We start from the raw sequence: 20576 nt of genomic DNA on the forward strand, positions 1-20576 counted from the left end.
TATCCTAATTTGAGGATGACCTCTGTTCCCTGCCAGATGCCTGACTCATGCACTCCTCCAGGCTACTTTTCTGTGTACTGATTTATTTACTAAAAGTCTCATCCTCTAGCTCAGCAGCCAAGTAGAGCCATAGCCAGGTTTCTGTGAAGGTAAACCTTCATTGGCTAGGGGAGGGAGTGATTTTTAAAAGGCTAAAATGGAGAGTTCTTCTTGAGCTAATAGCTCCTTTCCCCAGCTAGGATTTTGACTATCTCCTAGGATGCTTCTGTTGATCGGGGGCTAGCTGACGGAGAATCTCCAGTGCCCCTTGACTCCCCCATATAGAGAGCAGAGGCAGTCTTGTACCCCTCACCCCCACTGGTGTGGTCTGATTTCAGTAGTGAATCTCACAGTTCCCAAGGTCTCTGTAGTTCAGTTTTAATAACATATGGAGATTTGTGCTAACAAAAGCGGTCTAAATCCCCATTTAAAGAAAGACTTTTATCTCATAAGTCAAAGGTCACAGTTTGGCAAAAGAGTCACCCAGTTTACATTCTTGAGAAAGTTAAACCCCTCTTTACCATTAGATTTTATTTTCATGGAGGTTTTTTTTTAATTTAAGATCAATGGGTAGGTTTTAATTTTCATATGTGTGACCAAAGGGTCCATCCAGGTCATTATCCAAAATAATGGGAATCTTCTGTAAAGGATATTTTTATATTTTTACCTCCTACTGCCAGAAACTTTCCATGAACTACCAAAAAGTGGCTATTTCAAGTTGGGGGTGGTGTATTTTTTAACTCCATATTTATTGGATAATTTATTACCTTACTTTAATGTCATAATATTAAAAATGTGATAGCTTTACATGTATTGACTCATTTAATCCCTCATTACCTTCTGAGATCAATGTAGTTATCAGCCTAATTTCCCAAACCAGTATCTGTCTCAGTTTTCCCCGACTTTTTAATTCGAAAGTGTTCAAAAATATAGAAAAATTGAAAAGGTGGTAGGTAGTACATTGTACAACTATGCACTCTTTTCCTGCAGTCATCAATTTTTACGGTTTTACCCAACTTACTTTCCTTTGGCTGTACATACACTCCCTCTCACAGGCAGAGAGAGACATATATTTTATTTTTTTAATATTTATTTATTTATTTGGTTGCACCGGGTTTTAGCTGTGGCTCGCGGGCTCCTTAGTTGCAGCAAGTGGGCTCCTTAGTCGTGGCATGTGAACTCTTGGTTGCGGCATGCATGTGGCATCTAGTTCCCTGGCCAGGGATCGAACCCGGGCCCCCTGCGTTGAAAGCACAGAGCCTTATCCACTGCGCCACCAGGGTAGTCCCCTATATTTTCTACTTTTATTTATTTTTGCTGAATTATTTGAAAGTAAGTTGGAGACATTGACAGTTCATCCCTAAGTACTTCAGCATCTCTCTCCTAAGAACTAGGGTATTCTCCTATATGAACATAATTCAATTAACATACCTAAGAAATTCATCTTTGATATAATACTATCAAAACAAACAGTAATGTTTCAAAATTTCCCAGCTACCCTGGGAATTTCCTCTGTAGCTTTTAAAAAAAATCCAGCATCAAAACAAGGACCATGCATTGCATCTACTTATCTCTGTTTTCTCCTTTAATCTAAAATATCCACCCACCTTTTTCTTTCATGACATTTACAGTTTTGAAGAGAACAGGCCAGACATTTCGAAGAATAACCCATTGGTGGTTACAAAGTGGGTCAGCCCTTCTGTCTCCATATACTAGGTGACATTTTTTAGTAAAGAACTTTTTCTCTTCTTCCCTTCTACTCTCCTTCCTCCTTTCCTTCCTTTCGCTCTCTCTTTTTCACTCTTCCCCCCTTCCTTTTTTCTTTTTGAGGAGTGTCATTTTCTATTCATGGCTTCTTTTGTCTTAGTTCAGTGCGTTATGATTCATTGCCAACAGTATTCTTTTGCATGCTCAAGTTGCCCTAAATTTTGCCAGCAGGACCCCCTTCAAGCCAGCCCCTTGCATGTTCTTTTGTACTTGTTCTCCTAAATCTTTGAGCACTTTGCTTTCTGGCTAACGCAGATGCTTCTGGCTCATCTCAGACTTTTCTTCCCCTACGCTTCTTTCACCCATTTCTCTAAGGAGCTGGAAGTGACTGCTTTTTGTATAAGGAGTGGTATTTAGAATCCAAGATAGGGATGCTAGGAGAGCTCATTGCCACTGGTATGTCATTGCTTCTAGACCCTTCAGTGAACAGAGTTAGGAAATATATTTTCTTAATTCATATTATGGAAACTGATAAGATATTTTGGATAGAAGAGATTATGAAATACTATGTTCATAGTATCTCTGTGGGGTTCACAGTATCTCTGTGGGACTAAATAGAGTGCCATTACTGCTTAAGCTACTTGGAATATTTTTGTTAAAATTCACTGAGCTATTTAAAAGCATAATTTTATGTCCACATTTTACAGGTATGAGATCAAACAACATCCTTAAAATCACATCATTATGTGACTAGCTCTAGAAATCAAATACTATTTTAATTCTGAGTTCTAAGTAAGTTTACTGGAAGAATCCTAGACAGTTCATACGTCTGTTGAGATCTTGAGATAATAGAGAAAGCAGGAGTTAGAAGAAAATTTCTGAAGAGTATGATCAGTGAAAAGTTTTTCTAGTAGAAAAGAATAAAATGCACGGAAAGGGAAAAACAAACAGGTAATGAATTAAATTCATTTATAATTATTTAAATTATGAAAATTATTTAAAGTGAGCGTAAGTGAAAGTGAGATCTACCAAACTGTGTATCGCATGGCTTGTACATAATGATAGGAAAACGCAGGAGTATTTCTGGAATTTTGTCTGATTCCTGGAAGATAACTTTTGGTAGCCACAACTTGAGATCATACTTCTTTCTCTATTACTTTAGCTGAAAATACTCCTTTTTTAAAAATTGACTTTATTGAAATATAGTTGACTTACAATGTTGTGTTAGTTTCAGGTATACAGCAAAGTGATTAAGTTATACATATATATATAATAGTTTGCCTCTGCCAATCCCAAACTCCCAATCCATCCCTCCCCCATGGCAACCACAAGTCTGTTCTCTGTGTCTATGAGTCTGTTTCTATTTTGTATTGATAGATAAGTTCATTTGTGTCATATTTTATATTTCACATATAAGTGATATCATACGGTATTTGTCTCTTTCTGACTTCACTTAGTATAATAATCTCTAGGTCCATCCGTGTTGCTGCTGCAAATGGCATTATTTCTTTCTTTTTTTTAACAGCTGAGTAGTATTCCATTGTATATATATATACCATGTCTTCTTTATCCATTCACCTGTCATTGAAAATTTAGGTTGTTTCCATGTCTTCGCTCTTGTGAATAGTGCTGCTATGAACACAGGGGTGCATGTATTTTTTCGAATTATATTTTTTTCCTGATATATGCCCAGGAGTGGGATTGCTGGATCATATGGCAATTCTACTTTTAGTTTTTTTGAGAAACCTCCATACTGTTTTCCATGGTGGCTGCACCAATTTACATCCCCACCAACAGTGTAGGAGGGTTCCCTTTTCTCCCTATCCTAGCCAACATTTATTATTTGTAGACTTTTTTTTTTTAAGTATATATTATCTTTTTTTTTAAAATTTTTATTTATTTATTTATTTTTGGCTCTGTTGGGTCTTCGTTTCTGTGCGAGGGCTTTCTCCAGTTGCGGAGAGTGGGGGCCACTCTTCATCGCGGTGCGCGGGCCTCTCACTATCGTGGCCTCTCTTGTTGCGGAGCACAGGCTCCAGACGCGCAGGCTCAGCAATTGTGGCTCATGGGCCTAGTTGCTCCGTGGCGTGTGGGATCTTCCCAGACCAGGGCTCGAACCCGTGTCTCCTGCATTGGCAGGCAGATTCTCAACCACTGCGCCACCAGGGAAGCCCTATTTGTAGACTTTTTAATTATGGCCATTCTGACCAGTGTGAGGTGGTACCTCATTGTAGTTTTGATTTGTATTTCTCTAATAATTTAGCTGAAAATATTCTTTTGCCTTTGTCTCACTCATTCTCTCACCTGCATTGGATAAGCTTGTTGTTTTCTACCCCTGCAATCCCATCCTTTCATCTTGGATATTGTTTATATGTGTAAACATACAGATTCAGAAATCATCAATGTACACTCCTTATCTGTGGGTCCCTTCAACTTCTGCTATTTTCCAGGCCACTGTGAATAATAGAAAACCCATCTGTAGCTGTGAGGGGCAAACTATGGAGAATTCTGATGAATTCCTGCTATCCTGTATGACAGGATTCCAACCCCAGACTACAGAGTAATAAATTAAAAAAAGTCTTCAGAAGCCTGAAGACTTTGGCTACCTATATAGTTTCTAAACTGCTGGGCTTTAGACTTCCTGTGATGTGCCTATAGCAGTTCTGGAAAAGGAAGAAGAGCAACACAGCTGCTTATATGGCATATATTTGCAAGCACTGATGAGCCAAAGATTCTCTGTTAGTGACCTAGACGTTGGCATTAAGATGATGCATTAAGGCATCATAATGTAGCTATTTCCTGAGGCAGGGGCAGCAATGTGGGTGATCAGTTATGTAGGTAAGGAATGAATAAGTATGATATTTTCACTTGTATGTTGTATGATAGCAGTGTGTTTCATTTGGCCATGTTCAAATCTACAGCATCTTTTAAAAATCATGAGAAACTTTTACACGAAGTAAGGTGAAAGGAATTGCCAACAATACAAAAATATAGCTTCAGTTTTTGCCATTGCTGAAGATAATTTGCTGTCTTTTAATGTTTACTAAATTTAGCAGTAATTTATACATGAAATTTAAAACTGTCCATATTTAACAATACAGACTTTTTTTTTTTTTTTTTTTTTTTTTTTACTCCCAATACTGTGTGGTGTGGTTGACCTCTAGCAGAGGTCATTTTGGTTTGTTGTTTTTTTTCCCCCGGTCGGGATCAGCTCTTACCACGTCTCCTGGTTTGATTGAACTCACTTTCTTATTTGTGGACGTAATTGGTATAACAGCATCATTTGCTCGTGGGCCTGGTCTGCTCTCCCTTTGAGACTTTGGCTACTGCCGACGTGGGTCAATGAAGTAGCTATTACATGTCCCCTAAGTGCAAAGACCACTTCCCCCTCTTGGGGCTGTGTTGACACTGCAGCTCCTAGTTATCCCTGCACGGCCTTCTGACCCCACAGAGACCAAAGACAGGGGTGGGGAGTAGGGGTAGAATTTGTTACATGCATCAGGGCACTGCCTACCAACTCTTAAGCCCTAGGGAACATACTGTCTTTAGGAGATGATCAGAGAGGCAGAGCCAGGATCTGAACCCACTTCTCCCAAATCCACCAACTCTGTGCTAATGAGTAGCACTGATTGAGAATTTGTTATATGCCAGGTGTTAATGTAAGCGCTTAATACATGAGAACTCGTTTGCTGCTCAGAACAACCCTAGGAAGTACATTTCATTATCATCTCCATTGACAGATGAGAAACTTAAGGCACAGAGAGGTTAACTGACTTGCCCAAGGTAACAGAGTTAAAAAGTGGATAAAGACCCAGGCAGTCTTAGAGCTCCATCTCCCTAAACAGTTCTCTCCCCTGCCCCCCCCAACCCCCGCAATAAGCTCTGGATACTAAGGTTCCACTTCTGCCAGCTTATGAAGAGTAAACTGAGTAGCTGAGGGGTAGGTGTGGCCTTCATGCCTTCATTCCCACTACCTAACACCTGCATTCCGTTGTTCCATGGCGCCCACTGGATGCAACTCGTGGAGCACCAGAAGTGGTCTCTCAGTTACCATCATGCGACTGGACTTCAGCTGGAAATCATTCCTCTTGGACCTGAAAAAGTTTTGACAGTAGATATTTTATAAATCTAGCAGTAGTGTATATAGGTAGTTGAATATTTAATAAAACCCTATTGTGAAGGCTTGTGAATATCAAAGGGAGCCTTTTCTAAGATAATCATCTCGCCTTAATTTCTTCTGATATTAAAAATATGAAATCTGATTTGCTTAAAGCAAGGTGTAGCTGTCATGGGTCTGGTCGCACTGCGTCTCTGGTGGCAGCTATATGTATTTGTGATCACTGCTTCCTATCTGATGAGAACTCTTTGAGCAGTTGTTTTTCATGTCATATCATACAGTTTCTTTCCAGAAACTACTGTGGGTGCTACTAAGTCATGTTTCATTTTATTGATAAGTAGTGTTTTATTAATATGTTAGAGATATGAATGTATCAAAATTGGTAACATTTTATAAGCTTCAGATTCATACACATGTACCCAAGTGTGAGATACCATTTTAGAGCCACTTACTGGAACCACATTATCAGCTATCAGGTTAGAGTTACTTTCAGTCCAGTGAACAAGGAGGGACTTGGAAATAGCCCCTATGGAATTTTCACCTTTTTATTTGAAACTGATTTCTCATTACTAAGTAATTGATGCCAGTTTTCATCAAGAAAAATCCCAAGCTGTTTTCATAAATAAAGCCTACCCTCTGAAAATAGTTTCAGTTCTCTAGGAAATGACAAACTGTACTTCCTTATAAATGCTCAGTAATGGCCTACTTATCGTCTATTATGTTGGGTTTCTAAGTGCTATTAGGAGTTTCTTTTACATTCTTTTCATTAAGGTAAAAATGGCCATTAAAACAAGTTTTTAAAGGGTCATTTAAAAATATTTGCCATTTGAAAAATAGAATGAACCCACTCAACGTGTCCCTGAAGTGTTGGACCAAGCTGTGTTGAAGGGGGAAGCTTTTGAGTTGGTGGAATTTTGCTTTTCAAGCCCCTTGCTCCATAAAAGCTTTTCTGTGTTCTTTTTCAGGTATGTGGCCAGTTGGATAGACAGAAGGCATCATCAGTCAGAAAAGGCCAATTTAACAATTCTTTTTGATAAATACGTTCCTGCGTGCTTGGATAAGCTGAGAACAAGCTTTAAAACCATCACTTCAATTCCAGAGAGCAGCCTGGTGCAGGTTTGTCCTGGGTCACACCGTTTCACACTCTAGTCCTGATGTGGTAGTGTCTTGACCAAAATAGAAGTTCTTGCTTGTTCAAAAAGATGCAGTGGTTTCTGGAATGGTTAGGTAGCTCCAACCCTCCCCCACCCGAGCCCCCGTGTTCCCCAGTGATTTTTGCAACTCTCTGTTACACGCCTATTACATGCTATGACCATTTGGGTTTGTGATCTGTTTCTTTCACAAGACTGTGAACCAGAGGACTGAAGCCACCTTTTACCATTTTTATATCTCCAGAGATTTCCATAATGCCAAGCACATAGTAGGTGCCAAATACATTATTGAATCATTGCGTTCTTCCCAAGTATATTTGTGTGGAATAAGAAGAACAGGATAGTAACAGCCTCATTTATTTTTCTGTTTCCTAAGTAACTGGCCCAGAGAAGGTGCTCAGTGTGTTTTTGAATACAAAAAATTCACGCAATTAAAGATGTTGGCCGGTGAGCAAGAGAAAGCTTCTGAAGGCCACCTCGTCGGGCGCCACCCTGCCAGGCCTCCCACTCTCTCTTCCCTTTCTTTTCTCCCCCTCCGAAAAATAGTCCACAAGTCAGGTCAGTCTACTTCATAGTATTTTAGGGATAGATTTTTTTTTTTTCTGATCCTCATTGTGAGACAGCTGGTTAGAGTGAAGAGTATATATGATACATTGTCACGGCAGCAAATGAAAATAATTCACGGCACACAGAAATGAAGGTTGTGATCTTAATCTCAGCGTGAAGAATAACTATCCCCAGCCTTGACAAGTCGAAAACTTCACAGAACGTTTACAGTTAGAAACCTTTATTTGTGTCTCTTTAGGAGCAAAATTGGTTTTGAAGTACTTTGTTACCGTGAAGTTACTATGGTACAGAATTTGTTTGAAGCTAAATTAGAAATAGTCACAAGCATAATAAGAAGTGAAAGTTCAGGTTTTCGGATAATTCACACACCAATTAAGAAAACGATAGTCTTCAACAGTAATTATCTGAGGTATAATTTATTTCTGAAAGCAGGTCTAAATTTATTCATAATGAATTAATTTTGTGGTTAGCCTAATTAGACGTCCTCTGGTGCAATACTTGCAAAAAAGCAAGTATCGAGTTCCTTCTCATCTTGACTTGTGTATTTGTGTTTCTCTGTGGTGCGAACTTTTTCATTCAAGAGTAGTGTGAAAATAAGTCAGTGGGAATTAATATGATTTTTGCTCTCCCTTCCTCCTTTTGTGGTACTCAGAAATGGCATTTTATCCTTAACTCCTTTTTTGGCTGCTGTTGTATAAAGTCGTCTCTTTGCAGTGATTGCTTATAAGGACAAAATTTGAGACAAAAATGAGTGTGCAAGGGAATAGCTTAAGAAGACTACCTTATTTTTATTGAAGTATAGTTGATTTACAATGTTGTGTTATACATACTGGTATACAGCAAAGTGATTCAGTTATGTATATATGCACACACGTATATACACATATATATGTATGTATATATATTCTTTTTCATATTCTTTTCCACTGTGGTTTATCACAGGATATTGAATATGCTTTGTGCTATACAGTAGGACCTTGTTGTTTATCCATTCTACATGTACTAGTTTGCATCTGCTAATCCCAAACTCCTAATCCATCCCTCCAGCCCCGCTTCCCCTTGGCAACCACAAGTCTGTTCTCTATGTCTGTGAGTCTGTCTCCGTTTCATAGATAAGTTTATTTGTGTCATATTTTAGATACCACGTACAAGTGATATCATATGATATTTGCCTTTCTTTGTCTGACTTCACTTAGTATGATAATCTCTAGGTCCATCCATGTAGCTGTAAATGGCATTATTTCATTCTTTTTAAAAGACTACTTTAAGAAATTAATGTACTGTGTTTTCCATTATATGAAACTTTTTTGCTTTGCGTTTGGTAAGGTGTTTTAACTCATTCAGAATATGCACCAAGGTATGATTTTATTAATTGCTGGCACAGAGCTTAAAATGTTTTCCAAGTACTGTGTTTGGGAGAAAACAGAAAAAATCAGGTGAGTTATCAGCATGTTCAAATCAGTGGATAATGTCATATTCAGACCTTTCAGTCTTTTTCATTTTGATTTTAACAGTTCCTTAGACTAACATGGCTTCTACTCAGGAATAGCAAAGCCTCAGAGTTTTACATTATTTTTCTTGATAACAAACTGGTGAGTTTTATTCAATTAGAAGATTATTTTAAATTGGCAATCATGGCACAATATAAAATAATGGAAATCAAGAGAGACTGAAAAATATAACAGGTGCTCAACTATTTAAATTTTGAAAACATTTCCAAATTATGTCCAGGACCCATTTTCCATGTTACCATGGATTTTCCCCACCTCTCATGGTTGGGAAGGAGAGGCACACACATGACATGCTTTGTTATAGCTTCTGTAGCTGTGTGTATGATAGTGATAAAAATCTACTGCTGCCTCCAAAAACTGGGGGAAGGGTATCATGAGTTTTGAGGGTCTATGACAGTACTAACTCATGACAACCATTTTTGTGCTTTAGAGCAGGGGTCCCCAACCCCCGGGCCTCGGACCAGTACTGGTCCCATGGCCTGTTAGGAACCGGGCCACACAGCAGGAGGTGAGCGGCGGACCAGCGAGGAAGCTTCATCTGCCTCTCGCTCCCCATTGCTCCCCCCCATTGCTCACATTACCTCCTGAACCATCCCCCCGCTGCCCCCACCATCCATGGAGAAATTGTCTTCCACGAAACCGGTCCCTGGTGCCAAAAAGTTGGGGACCGCTGCTTTAGAGAACTAGCTCTAAAACATGTTCATTATGGTTATGATTTCACATGAGAAAGGTGTTTGCAGCAGCCACGTTCCCTCCTTACTGACCTGATTGCCCTGGACGCGGAGTGTGTTTCAGACCAAGAGAGCCATTCCACCTGGAAGGTCTGAAGAGCAAGTTCCTGAACAGCATTTCTTCCAGGGTTAAATTTAGCGTCCTGTCTAAAAAATGCCACAGGCTAAGGCTGTCAGTCCGACTTTCTAAATTTATGACAACAGGTGGGGGAAACAGCTGCCAAAGTACTAAGGGAAAGTGCATTATCTAAATGTCCAACCGAGGGAAATGGTTACATAGCCTTTCCATCTAGTGCCTTCGTTCCCAGTGATATTGTAGGGCAACGCTTGTGGGAAAGGGAAAATGCCTTTAGTTTGTTTTTAAGTGAGAAAGCGGCCTGTAGAATATACCCACTACGTGTATGTAGTATGTAGTATGATTCCCTATTTATAAAAAAGGCAGCACAGCTATATCCCCATTATTCTTTTCTTTTTGGTTTTATGTATTTCTCTTTATTACAGTGATTATTAATTGGAGGATTTATGATAATAGGCTTTTTTTTTTTAACAGTTTGTTGTTACCTAGATTAGTTTGGTTGAAAGTGGCCAAGGATGTCCACCGCTGACTCAGAAACCCAAGGCCACCATTTTTGTGTCTCACGGGGTAGCAAATCACTGAGCTGGGAAAAATCACAGACTCTCTTAAGGGTACAGTGGATTTGTTAATAAGCCCTGTGAACTTAACTTCACTGTTTAAAAAAAAGAAAAAAGTTGCCCTGAAAGAATGGCTTTTTCTTTTTCTTTAGACTATTTGCACTCTTTTGGAGTGTTTGTTGACTCCTGAAAATGTACCTTCTGACAGCCCGAAGGAAGTTTATGAGGTCTATTTTGTCTTTGCTTGTATCTGGGCATTTGGAGGCATTCTACTTCAAGATCAGGTATGTGTAGAAATAGTTTATAGAACCAGTTTTATTTGGGGGGAAATATTATTCTATGTGATCCCTATGGGGTTTTTTAAAATGTATATTATCATAAATCTATCCTACTTGCCCTATTCTCTCTTAAGCCTGTACATTGTCAGCAAGCTCATTCAGGCTGGTGGTGCTGTCTTTGGCTGATAAGGTCAAATCCATAGCCTTCCATCAGACCTGTCTTCTGAATTCAAGGTTCCATGTCAATACCAGCAGTGTTTCAGTGTGCCTGAGACAGGGTGCTTCATCTGCCCCACCCCCATATTTGCTCGTCCTCTTTTGCCTTTTCCTCAGTGATGCATTTCTCCCAGTTGCTCTAGTTAAAAATCTGGGAGACATCATCTTATTTCTACATCCCATGGTCATCAGATCCTTTCAGTTAGAAAATAGCTGTCACATCTGTCCCCTCTTCTCTATCCCTACAGCCTTAATTCAGGAGTGTATCATCTTTAGATTGTTGTGGGCTACCACATTGTTTTGGCTTGGGCTGCCATAACGAAGTATCATACCCTGGGTGGCTTAAACAACAGAAATTTACTTTCTCTCAGTTCTGGAGGCTGCAAGTCCAAGGTCAGGGTGCCAGCACGGTTGGGTTCTGGCGAGGACCCTCTTCATGCCTTGCAGACAGATGCCTTTTTCTGTGTCCTCACATGGCAGAGAGAGAGAGAGAGAAAGATAAAAAGTTTTCTTATGTCTCTTCTTGTAAAGGCACTAATCTAAACATAATCACCTCCCAAAGGCCCCATCTCCAAATACCATCACATTGGGGATTAAGCCTTCAGCATATGAATTTTGGTGGGGAGACAATTCAGTCCATAGCACATAATAACATTCAAATTGGTTTCCAGGTCTCTAGTCCTCTTACCCTCTAAGTACTCTCACACATGATTCCTAGGGTAATTGTTGTGAACCACAGTCAACCTCAGGCTTGTTCCTTTCCATTGTTCTTTCCTTCAGCCTAAAGTGAAGCTATCATTCCTACACAACATTGCTAGTATAGTCCGTTTGTGACTTCTGAGTTCTTTTGGGCAAACACTTGAGACACGGACTTGCATAGATGCGTGTGCACGCACACACACACACACACGTGAGCTCACGCCCACACACACGCCATGTACCACACACAAACTGCTTAGACTTGCCAAAGTACAAAGTGGGAGTTTTTCACCTGTAGAAATTTGCACATCTAATCTCTTCCATGCACCTCTCTGTATAGATTTTCTCATGTAATCTTTACAATAATTCTTCAAGGTATCCTCACTGTGCAGATAAAGTAAAGCTCAGGGAGGCAAAGTAACTTGACTGATGGGAAATGATGACATCAGGATTCCCACTCATGTATCTCTCTCTCCAGAAGCCATCCATGGTACCCCAGGATCTCTCATGGTCGTAGTGCTTCTGTGGGTACCTCTGAATCTTTGAATTAGAAATAGATAGCATATGTCTTCCAGGCTTCCCTAAACGTTTCCAGATATAAACAGGGAGTTTAAATTGGAAGGCATCACAGCCAAGAATGACCCAAATTTGTTGGTTTACTCACTGTAGGTTCTAAAATCCATGGTTGCTATAACCTGTGGGCCAGCTCCTCTTCTTGTCACTAGGTAACCATAAATTATATCTATAAATAAATCTGGCATTCACTTGGCATTCTATATCTTATTCTGACCCTTCTCAGAAGCCACATTTCCTTCAGTAATCTCCAAGTGCTTTCTAAAGAATATAGCCTCTGTTGCCTGAGTGAGAAAACTGGGTGACTTCACATGGTTTTTCTCAAAGGCAAGATTTACATGTGTGGATTTCTCCTTCATGGAGACCACATGCAGACTCTCCCCCTCTCCCCCAAAACCTCATGGTTTTTGTCTTTTTTCCAGTGTTCTCCAGAAGGGTTTTCCTTTTCCAGGGCAGACAACCAGGTAAAATCACACGAGTAGGAGGTTGACAGCTGAGATCTTTCTACTCCTGATCATAACAGCTCACCTTCCTCCCAGCTGATCCTCTTTTCATCTGTGCAGTTTCCCAGCCTGACAGCCTTCCAGCCAGTTATTCAAGCCAGAAGCTGGGCATCGCATGGTCCCCTTCCTCTCCCAGACACTGTTTCCCCAATGAATAGTTGACATCATCATTATCATCTTTAAATTTTCAAAAAGACTTTAACTGTGAAGCATTCAAAAGAGAGGCTATAAAGTTGGAAACATGAATGAAGCAGACCCAAGAAAGAGTCTTAGGATAGCCATGTATTCAACAAATTTGGGTGCCTACTGTATGTCAGGGAACGTGCTCAGGGCTCTTAATAGGCTAGCTCGCTGAATCTTCAAAAAAATAAAACCTGTCTATATAGGTGCAACTATTCTTCTTCTTTTACCAAAAAGGAACTGAAACTTAGATAAGTTAACCTGCTTGGGGACATGGCTAACTAATGTCTGAGGTAAGTTCAAGCTGTAGCAGACTGACTCAGGACCTGTGTTCTTAACCCAGGCTGTTGCAAACACCTTCCAAAACTGGTCCCCCATCAACTCTCCCTGAGCCTCCTATAAACAGCCGTTATCATTTCTCACTTGGCTTCTGAAGTAACCTCCTCACTGGCCTTTCCGCTTCTATACTTGCCCCATAATCCATTATTCACTCAGTAGCCAGAGTGATTTTTTTTTTTAATGTAAATTGGATTATATGTTACATTACTGAATTTACAACACTTTAATTGCTTTTAAGATAAAACTTTAAAATTTAATACTCTTTACACGGCCTCTGGGTCTGGCCCTGCCTATCTCTCCCTACTTCTTCCTCTGCTGTTCCCTCCCCTCCCTCCCCTCCAGCTGCACTGGCCAGTTTCTGGAATACAGGATATTTGCACATGCTGACCTCTTCCTGCTTCCTGGAATGGTCTTCTGTCTAATATGTGCCTGTTCTCAGAGACGGCTTCCCTGAACATCCAGTTAAAATAGATTCACCCATTTCTCTCACTTCCAGCAACGTCGACTTTCAAGGCGCCTATTTATTTATTTGTCTTTTTATTGGCTTCACCTCTGCTTGTACCGTGCTTCCTCATGGCTCCCCCTTTCTCTTTCCCATTAACTCTATGAGGGCAAAACCCTGTTTGTTTTCTTCCCCACTATAGAACAAAATGCATTTCAGTGAGTGAATGAATGATTCAAAATGTGTCATCAAAACCACTCTGCTGATGTAGCGGTTAGGTGAAGCAAATTCTGATATAAAGTAGAAGTCGTATGTATCCTGCCTACAGAGAATGGTGCCAGATAAGGAATGCCTTCTGAATGAACTTGATTTCAGACCAACTTCTGTAGGGTGATAAAAAAAATCTCATGACACCAATCTGAACATAACTGAAATGAACCTAAACTCATTGCCATATGAGTGGTGGTGGGTAGGAATATGAGCTCAGCTTGTTTGGAAAGTGATGGGATCAGCTCTCCCTGCTAAGGCTGATCACCCCTCTCAGCCCCGACCACACTCTCCTATCCTCCAGCCATCCTGTCTGTCTCTATTTGTGTGTGTGAGATAGCGTCGTACAAAAAGTGGGCCGTAGTCCATGGACATAAGGACACCAAAGTAAAAGCAAGTTTAAGAATTCTTCTGGAGAAAGATGAGAGTTGAAGTCTTAGATAAGTGAGATTGCTGAATGCAATGGACCATGCACAGTGTTTTTAGAGTTCACCAAAACTCACTTTGCCAGCTCATCCTGTGGATGTAAGAGTCTAAGCCAAGTCATCCTGTAGATACAGAAGGGGTTGTTAGTTGCTAGTGCACAGTTGGAATTTCCCCTCGTCCATTTTCCAAACCCTAATCTAGCAGCAAAGGCCTTGTACCTGTCGTCATATAAAAACAAGCACCTTCTAGCAAGGAGAACCTGTTTCCTACACTGTCATCTTCTCTGGAAGATTCTCTTATAGGGCAGAATTTGTGGAGTTTTCAGCTAGACCACTCAGTTGTGCGACGCTAGAAAACCAAGTCCAAGTTCTTTCCCTCATGGCAGAGCTTCTCAGATTTCCAATTTCAAAGACCAACAACATTTCACTAATGATTTGGAGGAATAAAATAGGGTTACCAACTGTCTGCTTTTCTAAATAAGGGCATTTATTTTTAAATGACCATTTATTATCACCATAGCTTTATAAAGGAAAGGATATTTTAACGCCAAAAGTTCCAGGAAGGCTATAAGCTCAAAGAACAGTATTTAAATCGATAATGTTACTAATTTTTTAAAGTATTCCTTTGTTCTTACTTTCTTCATTTTACCCTCAGTTCATGGAGATATTGGTAGAAATCAATACCACCGTTTGCTAACCACTGTCTTATAGCATGGTGATTTGCATGATAGCCCATTATTGAATTGAATAACCCCGGGGTCATCTAAGGTTCACCTAAGCTTACCTTGTTTTTTAAGTTAATAATTACTCCAGAAAGTTTGTACCTGATGGACATATGGCAATTATAGCTTTCTGCCTTGATGGTATTGTCACTCATTATAGCTTCCTTCTAGTTATTTATTTTTTCTTGGGTCAGTTACTCAATCCCATTTGTAATTATGAGTCTGTACACTGCAAACACTGTGTGATCAGCCAGATTTGCAGGGGCTTTCTGTGTGTTCAAAATTAGTTTTAAGTCTGCAATAAGAATTTCTCTTGCTCTCCTTAGCTTTCTAGTTGTCAAGCTGAATTCAGTCAGTGGTGGCATAAAGAGATGAAAGCAGTGAAGTTTCCATCCCAGGGAACAATTTTTGATTATTATCTGGACCACAAAACTAAGAAATTCTTGCCTTGGGCTGATAAAATCCCCCAATTTACTATGGATCCAGAGGCACCTTTGCAGGTAGGTGTGGGGAACACACTGCCCTTCAAGCCACATGGTGCTGGTTTGAGCCTTGTTTGTTTGTTTTTGAGCAGTCTTTTTTTTCCCTCCCTGATCAATAAATTACTGTTGGTATGGTCAGCATATAACGTATTTCCTTGGAGAGAAGAATCTCAAGTTATAGGAATGATTAGTGGGGTGGTTTCTATATTTCTACAACTTCTTTTTCTTTTTATTTCAATTCTGTGGTAACAGCTTTCTTTAGATTTTCCTAGAAATTGTGTGATTTTATAAAAATCGGAAGCACGTTTCTATTAGTTGAGTGAGTCTTATTTCTGACCTTAGTGTGAATTTCTTAAACAGCGCTTTTCACATATAACTTCTTTCCTTTACTCCTCAAGCCATAAAATGAATGTTTGATCTTCTTACTCATATTTTCGAATTCACATGGCAGCTCACAAATCTCAATGAATCTTTATCATTTTTTAACTGTTTATAAATTGTCCTACATTTTTATATATCAAGTTATTCTTTAACCGTCTTCTAATTCTGCCTCAATCTGTTTTGCTTTTCATTATATTTCTTTCTCAGAATCATGTCGTTTTGATTGATTTTGGAGCTTATTATTTCAAGTAGTGCCATATGAAATACATATAGGTGATTTCTACACTAATTAGGAGGCAGATAGTGTGAAATAAAAGAAAATCCAGTGTGAGTTTCTTGGAGCTACAGTAACCAAGTACCACAAACTAGGTGGCTTCAACAACAGAAATTTATTGTCTCACAGTTTTGGAGGCTCAAAGTTGAAAATAAAGGTGTTAGCAGGATTGGTTCCTTCTGAGGGCTGTAAGGGAAAATCTCTCCTAGCTTCGGGTGGTTTGCTGGAAATCTTGGTGTTCCTTGCATTGTGACAACATTCCTCAAATCTTCACATCATGGCATTTTCCCCGTGTGTATTCTTTGTATTCACATTTCCCTTTTACCAGTCATTTTGAATTAGGGGCCTCCTCTGCTTGTATTAGTGTGCTAGGGATACCATGACAAACTACCAGAGACTGAGTGGCTTAAACATCAGAAATTAATTTTTCTCATAGTCTTAGAAGCTAAAAGTCCGAGTTTGAAGTGTTAGTGGATTTGGTTTCTGCTGAGGCCCCTGTCCTTGGATTGTAGACAGCCACCTCTTGCTGTGTCCTCACATGGTCCTTCCTCTGTATACACACATCCCTGGACACCGTCTTGAAGTGTGTCCAAATTTCCTCTTCCTACAAGAACACCAGTCAGATTGGATTAGGTCCCACTCTCTCGGCCTCATTTCAACTTAATCACCTCTTTAAAGGCCTCACCTCCAAATACAGTCATATTCTGTGACACTGGGGTTAGGGCTCCAACATATGAATTTTGGGAGGACACATTTCACCCTACAACCACTTAACCAGGAGGAAACTTATCATTTTACAAACCAGGAATTCAGAGGTAGGGAGGCCTTATGACTTGGTGATATCACCAAGGATTCAGATCTTCTCGCCTTAACACTGGCCTCACTTGAAGACTGGTATCCCTCCTGATCTCAAGATGACTCTAGTGGTCCCAGGAGTTCGAAGGAAACAAGTTAGGGGGAAAGAAGACTTTCTCATATTTTTTATTAAGGCTGAAGAAACTTTTTTCAGAAGCCCCAGAGCAGACTGCCCCCTGTATCCAATTCACCAGGGGTCACATGCCACCTCTAACCCAGTCTCAGGCCAGGGTAATGAGGTTAAGCTTTGACGATCATCACACCATGTCAGGAGTCAGGTTGTGTGGAGGAGGGGCAGAGACTTGAACAAAGTGAGGCTCTGGCAGGAGGGAAGAAGTGGACAAATGGATTCTGGGAGGCAACCAACAAGCTCTGCTCCATCTGCTTTATAGATTTTGACATCTCTTTTTCAGCTCAGCCTGTCTAGACTTCAGCTACCTAACAATATTATCTAGCTGGTTGAAAGCTGAGGATTTGTAGTTAACCAAAAGACACACACACACATACACACACACATGACCAAAAAAGTGGTATCACAAGGTTGGTGCAGCTTATCAGTGATGCATTTTATTCAACAGAGAACCTATCAGGACTTCGTAGTCTTACTTTTTATACACAACTGCACCAAATGTGGTTATTTGATTAAAAGCCTCTTAACATGTTAGAGGAGAACCATATTGAGCCAATAATAGTAGCAAATACTAATATGACATTATAATATGTCAGGACCTTTTCTAAGTGCCTTATTTCCATAGATTAACTAATTTAATCCTTATGACAATTGTCTAAGGCATGGACTGTTACTAGCCTTTTTACATTTGGAGAAATAGAGGTACCAAGGCATCAGGTAATGTGTATACAGTCCGTGCTCAGCAGAGCGTTCTGTGTGGTAGGTAAGGCAGGGCGCAGGCTCCAGACAGATTTGAGTTTGAATCTAAGTGCTACCACCTGTGAGTTTGGCCAAGTTATGAATGTTCTCTAAGCTTTAACTTCATCATCTCTGAAATGGAAATGATAACAAAACCCTCCTCATAGGTTTGTTATGAGGATCATATGATGTAATGCATGCAAAGGGCTCAGCATAGTACCTGTCATATACTCAGCTCTCAGTAGGTGTTAATTATTGGTATTAATGTGTGCACAAAAGAGCCAATATCAATAGCCAAATTAAACAGCAAATGATGACAACTAGCAGCAGGAAAGGAAAAACATGTTATAGAACTCAAGTCTAATTTAAAAAAGTCATCTAGGACTGTTCAGTGTAGCACAGAATAGTCTGTGCCTTTCAACAGGTCCTGAGAGTACCAGTGAATTCAAGTGAAGTCCTAGAGTAAATGCTCATCATCATGAAGATGATCTTGAATGATCTATAAAATACTCGGTCAGTATATGCTAACCATGTAGGGAAGAACCTTATTACAGAGTTTATGTGTTTCTTATGAGCAATATAAATCCTGCAAGTAGTTTTTTTAATCCCCTTTTTAATTTGGCCACCAAGCAATGTAAGACGTATTCAATTCTCTTTAATCACCATGCAGGCTTCTCTTTCCTGCTTGTCTATGTCTGCTTCCCCTTTTCCTCATCTTATATATTAGTCTCTGTTCCCTGAGTCTGGCTTTTATTTATTTGTATTCTTCGTTTTATTATATTCTTGTAAGCCACCTCTAATTTTTTGTGAAACAATGTAGCATCTAAATAAATAGCCAATTTTCAAAACAGAAGCATTGTTATGAGAATTTTTAACAAAACAATGCACAATAAGTTTCAACAGTGCTTTGGATTTGTGAATATTTCACTTAATGCCTGATTCCTCCAAGCTGGTCTCTCCTTGCACTGAACTCCTTCAGCGTGGATTGTGCCTAATCATTTTGCACATTAATCATTAATCTTACTGGGCCCAGGAATTGCTACCAATTTTTGTTTATATGTGGCTTGGCTTTTCAAATGCTTTATCATCTCCTAAAGAGTGGTGGACAGTTTCTTAAGCATTTGCTGCATTCCCTTGTATGTGTAACACAAGGTTAGGCAGAGTGTAGGTACTCCGTGATAGGGAGCCTTGGGTGCTAGCTCTTAATTGGAAAAAATAAATCAGTTGCTTCTGCTGTGGCACTTTGATGGCACTACCCAACTGCTCTTCTCAAGCTGTGATGTCTGAACTGATCATTCAAAACAAGAAATTAAGTGGGATCTCTCCTACTGGCTGTTTAGAACTAAGAATTCATTTGGTCTCAATTCTAAAATGACTATGTTGGTTCAGCTACAAAATTTTGGAATGCCTCTCTCTCTGATCTTTCTCTCATTCTACTTTTCCTCCCAGAGAGTTCTGGTTCACACATCAGAGACAACTCGTCTTCAATATTTCATAGAGTTGCTGCTTGAGAAAGGACAGCCGCTGATGCTGGTAGGAAGCGCTGGAGTGGGAAAAACAGTCTTTGTAGGTGACATACTAGCAGGTCTCTCCGAGGCTTATATAGTGTCCCATGTGCCTTTCAACTACTACACAACATCGGCAGCTCTGCAGAGTAAGTGTTCCTCCTGTTTATACTTCAGAAACAAGAGATCAGAAACTGTCAAGGCCAGAACATGCAGCCCAAAGAAATGATTAGTTTTTCTAGGCTTTAGACATTTTGCTTAGGATACATTTTTACTTATCACCATTCTGGCTAAATATACTTTGTTTAAATATTGTGATTTTTGGCCTTCCATATCACTCCTGGCTTTATTTGGGTTACTACTCTATAGAACAGCAAGAATTTACATCAACAGTGTTCATTGCTTTGCCTCTAAACCGTTTGGTTAGCTTTAATCAATTTCACAGAGCCCTAGCAACAAAAGAATATACTCCAGGAAGAGTGCACTGGTTACCTTTTCAAGTAAGGGATTGATTTAGGGGGGAATTCATTCAAATTGTATTGATGAAATGACAGGCCACAGGTTGTTAGTTAAATCTTAGAAGAGCTATGAGAATAATTTTTAACTGTTGAATACATGTGTCAGCGTAATCAAAGGAACCACATAGATTTTGGGCATTCTGAGTTTGGAAGGGCACATGAAGTAGATGTGAGAAGTAGAGAAGCACTGATATCGATATAAAGAGCTGATAGTGGTAACTCTGTCACTCTGGCCAGCACAGCAATGGGGCTGTGCTGTATGGGGGCAGCAGAACTCCCTTCTGTCCACTACTGTAGGAAACCTGTTACCCTGAAGGTGTTTTCTTGTTGTGTGTGTTGTTGCTGTTTTCTCAGCTCTATCAGTAAAGATTAATAACATATTTTCTTATCACGGACATCAACTCAGCCAAGAACGATTTTTCTGTAATCTCTTTCTTAATCAAGTTTGTCTTCTTCATCGTTGTGACTGGAACAGTTAAAAAGCTGACTCAGAAGTTTTTCATTCATTTCTTTAGCAAATATGTATGATTTATCTACTTTCTCTCCAGACACTGTGTACAATACATGTTTTTCATTTGCAGACACAGAAGAAG

At 39.7% G+C, this 20576-nt stretch overlaps 1 protein-coding gene across 1 annotated transcript in view; it reads left to right on the forward strand.

Annotated features, from left to right (window-relative positions):
• The window catches only part of DNAH11 (dynein axonemal heavy chain 11), a 333679-nt gene that overhangs the window by 170288 nt on the left and 142815 nt on the right, over positions 1–20576 (forward strand). The window contains exons 43-46 of the mRNA XM_059933975.1: positions 6829–6979; positions 10609–10740; positions 15427–15600; positions 19410–19614. Coding sequence (XP_059789958.1) covers positions 6829–6979; positions 10609–10740; positions 15427–15600; positions 19410–19614 — 662 coding nt within the window. The remainder of the gene's footprint in view (positions 1–6828; positions 6980–10608; positions 10741–15426; positions 15601–19409; positions 19615–20576) is intronic.

This window comes from Balaenoptera ricei, chromosome 9 (assembly GCF_028023285.1).
Source record: "Balaenoptera ricei isolate mBalRic1 chromosome 9, mBalRic1.hap2, whole genome shotgun sequence".
Taxonomy (NCBI): Eukaryota; Metazoa; Chordata; class Mammalia; order Artiodactyla; family Balaenopteridae; genus Balaenoptera; species Balaenoptera ricei.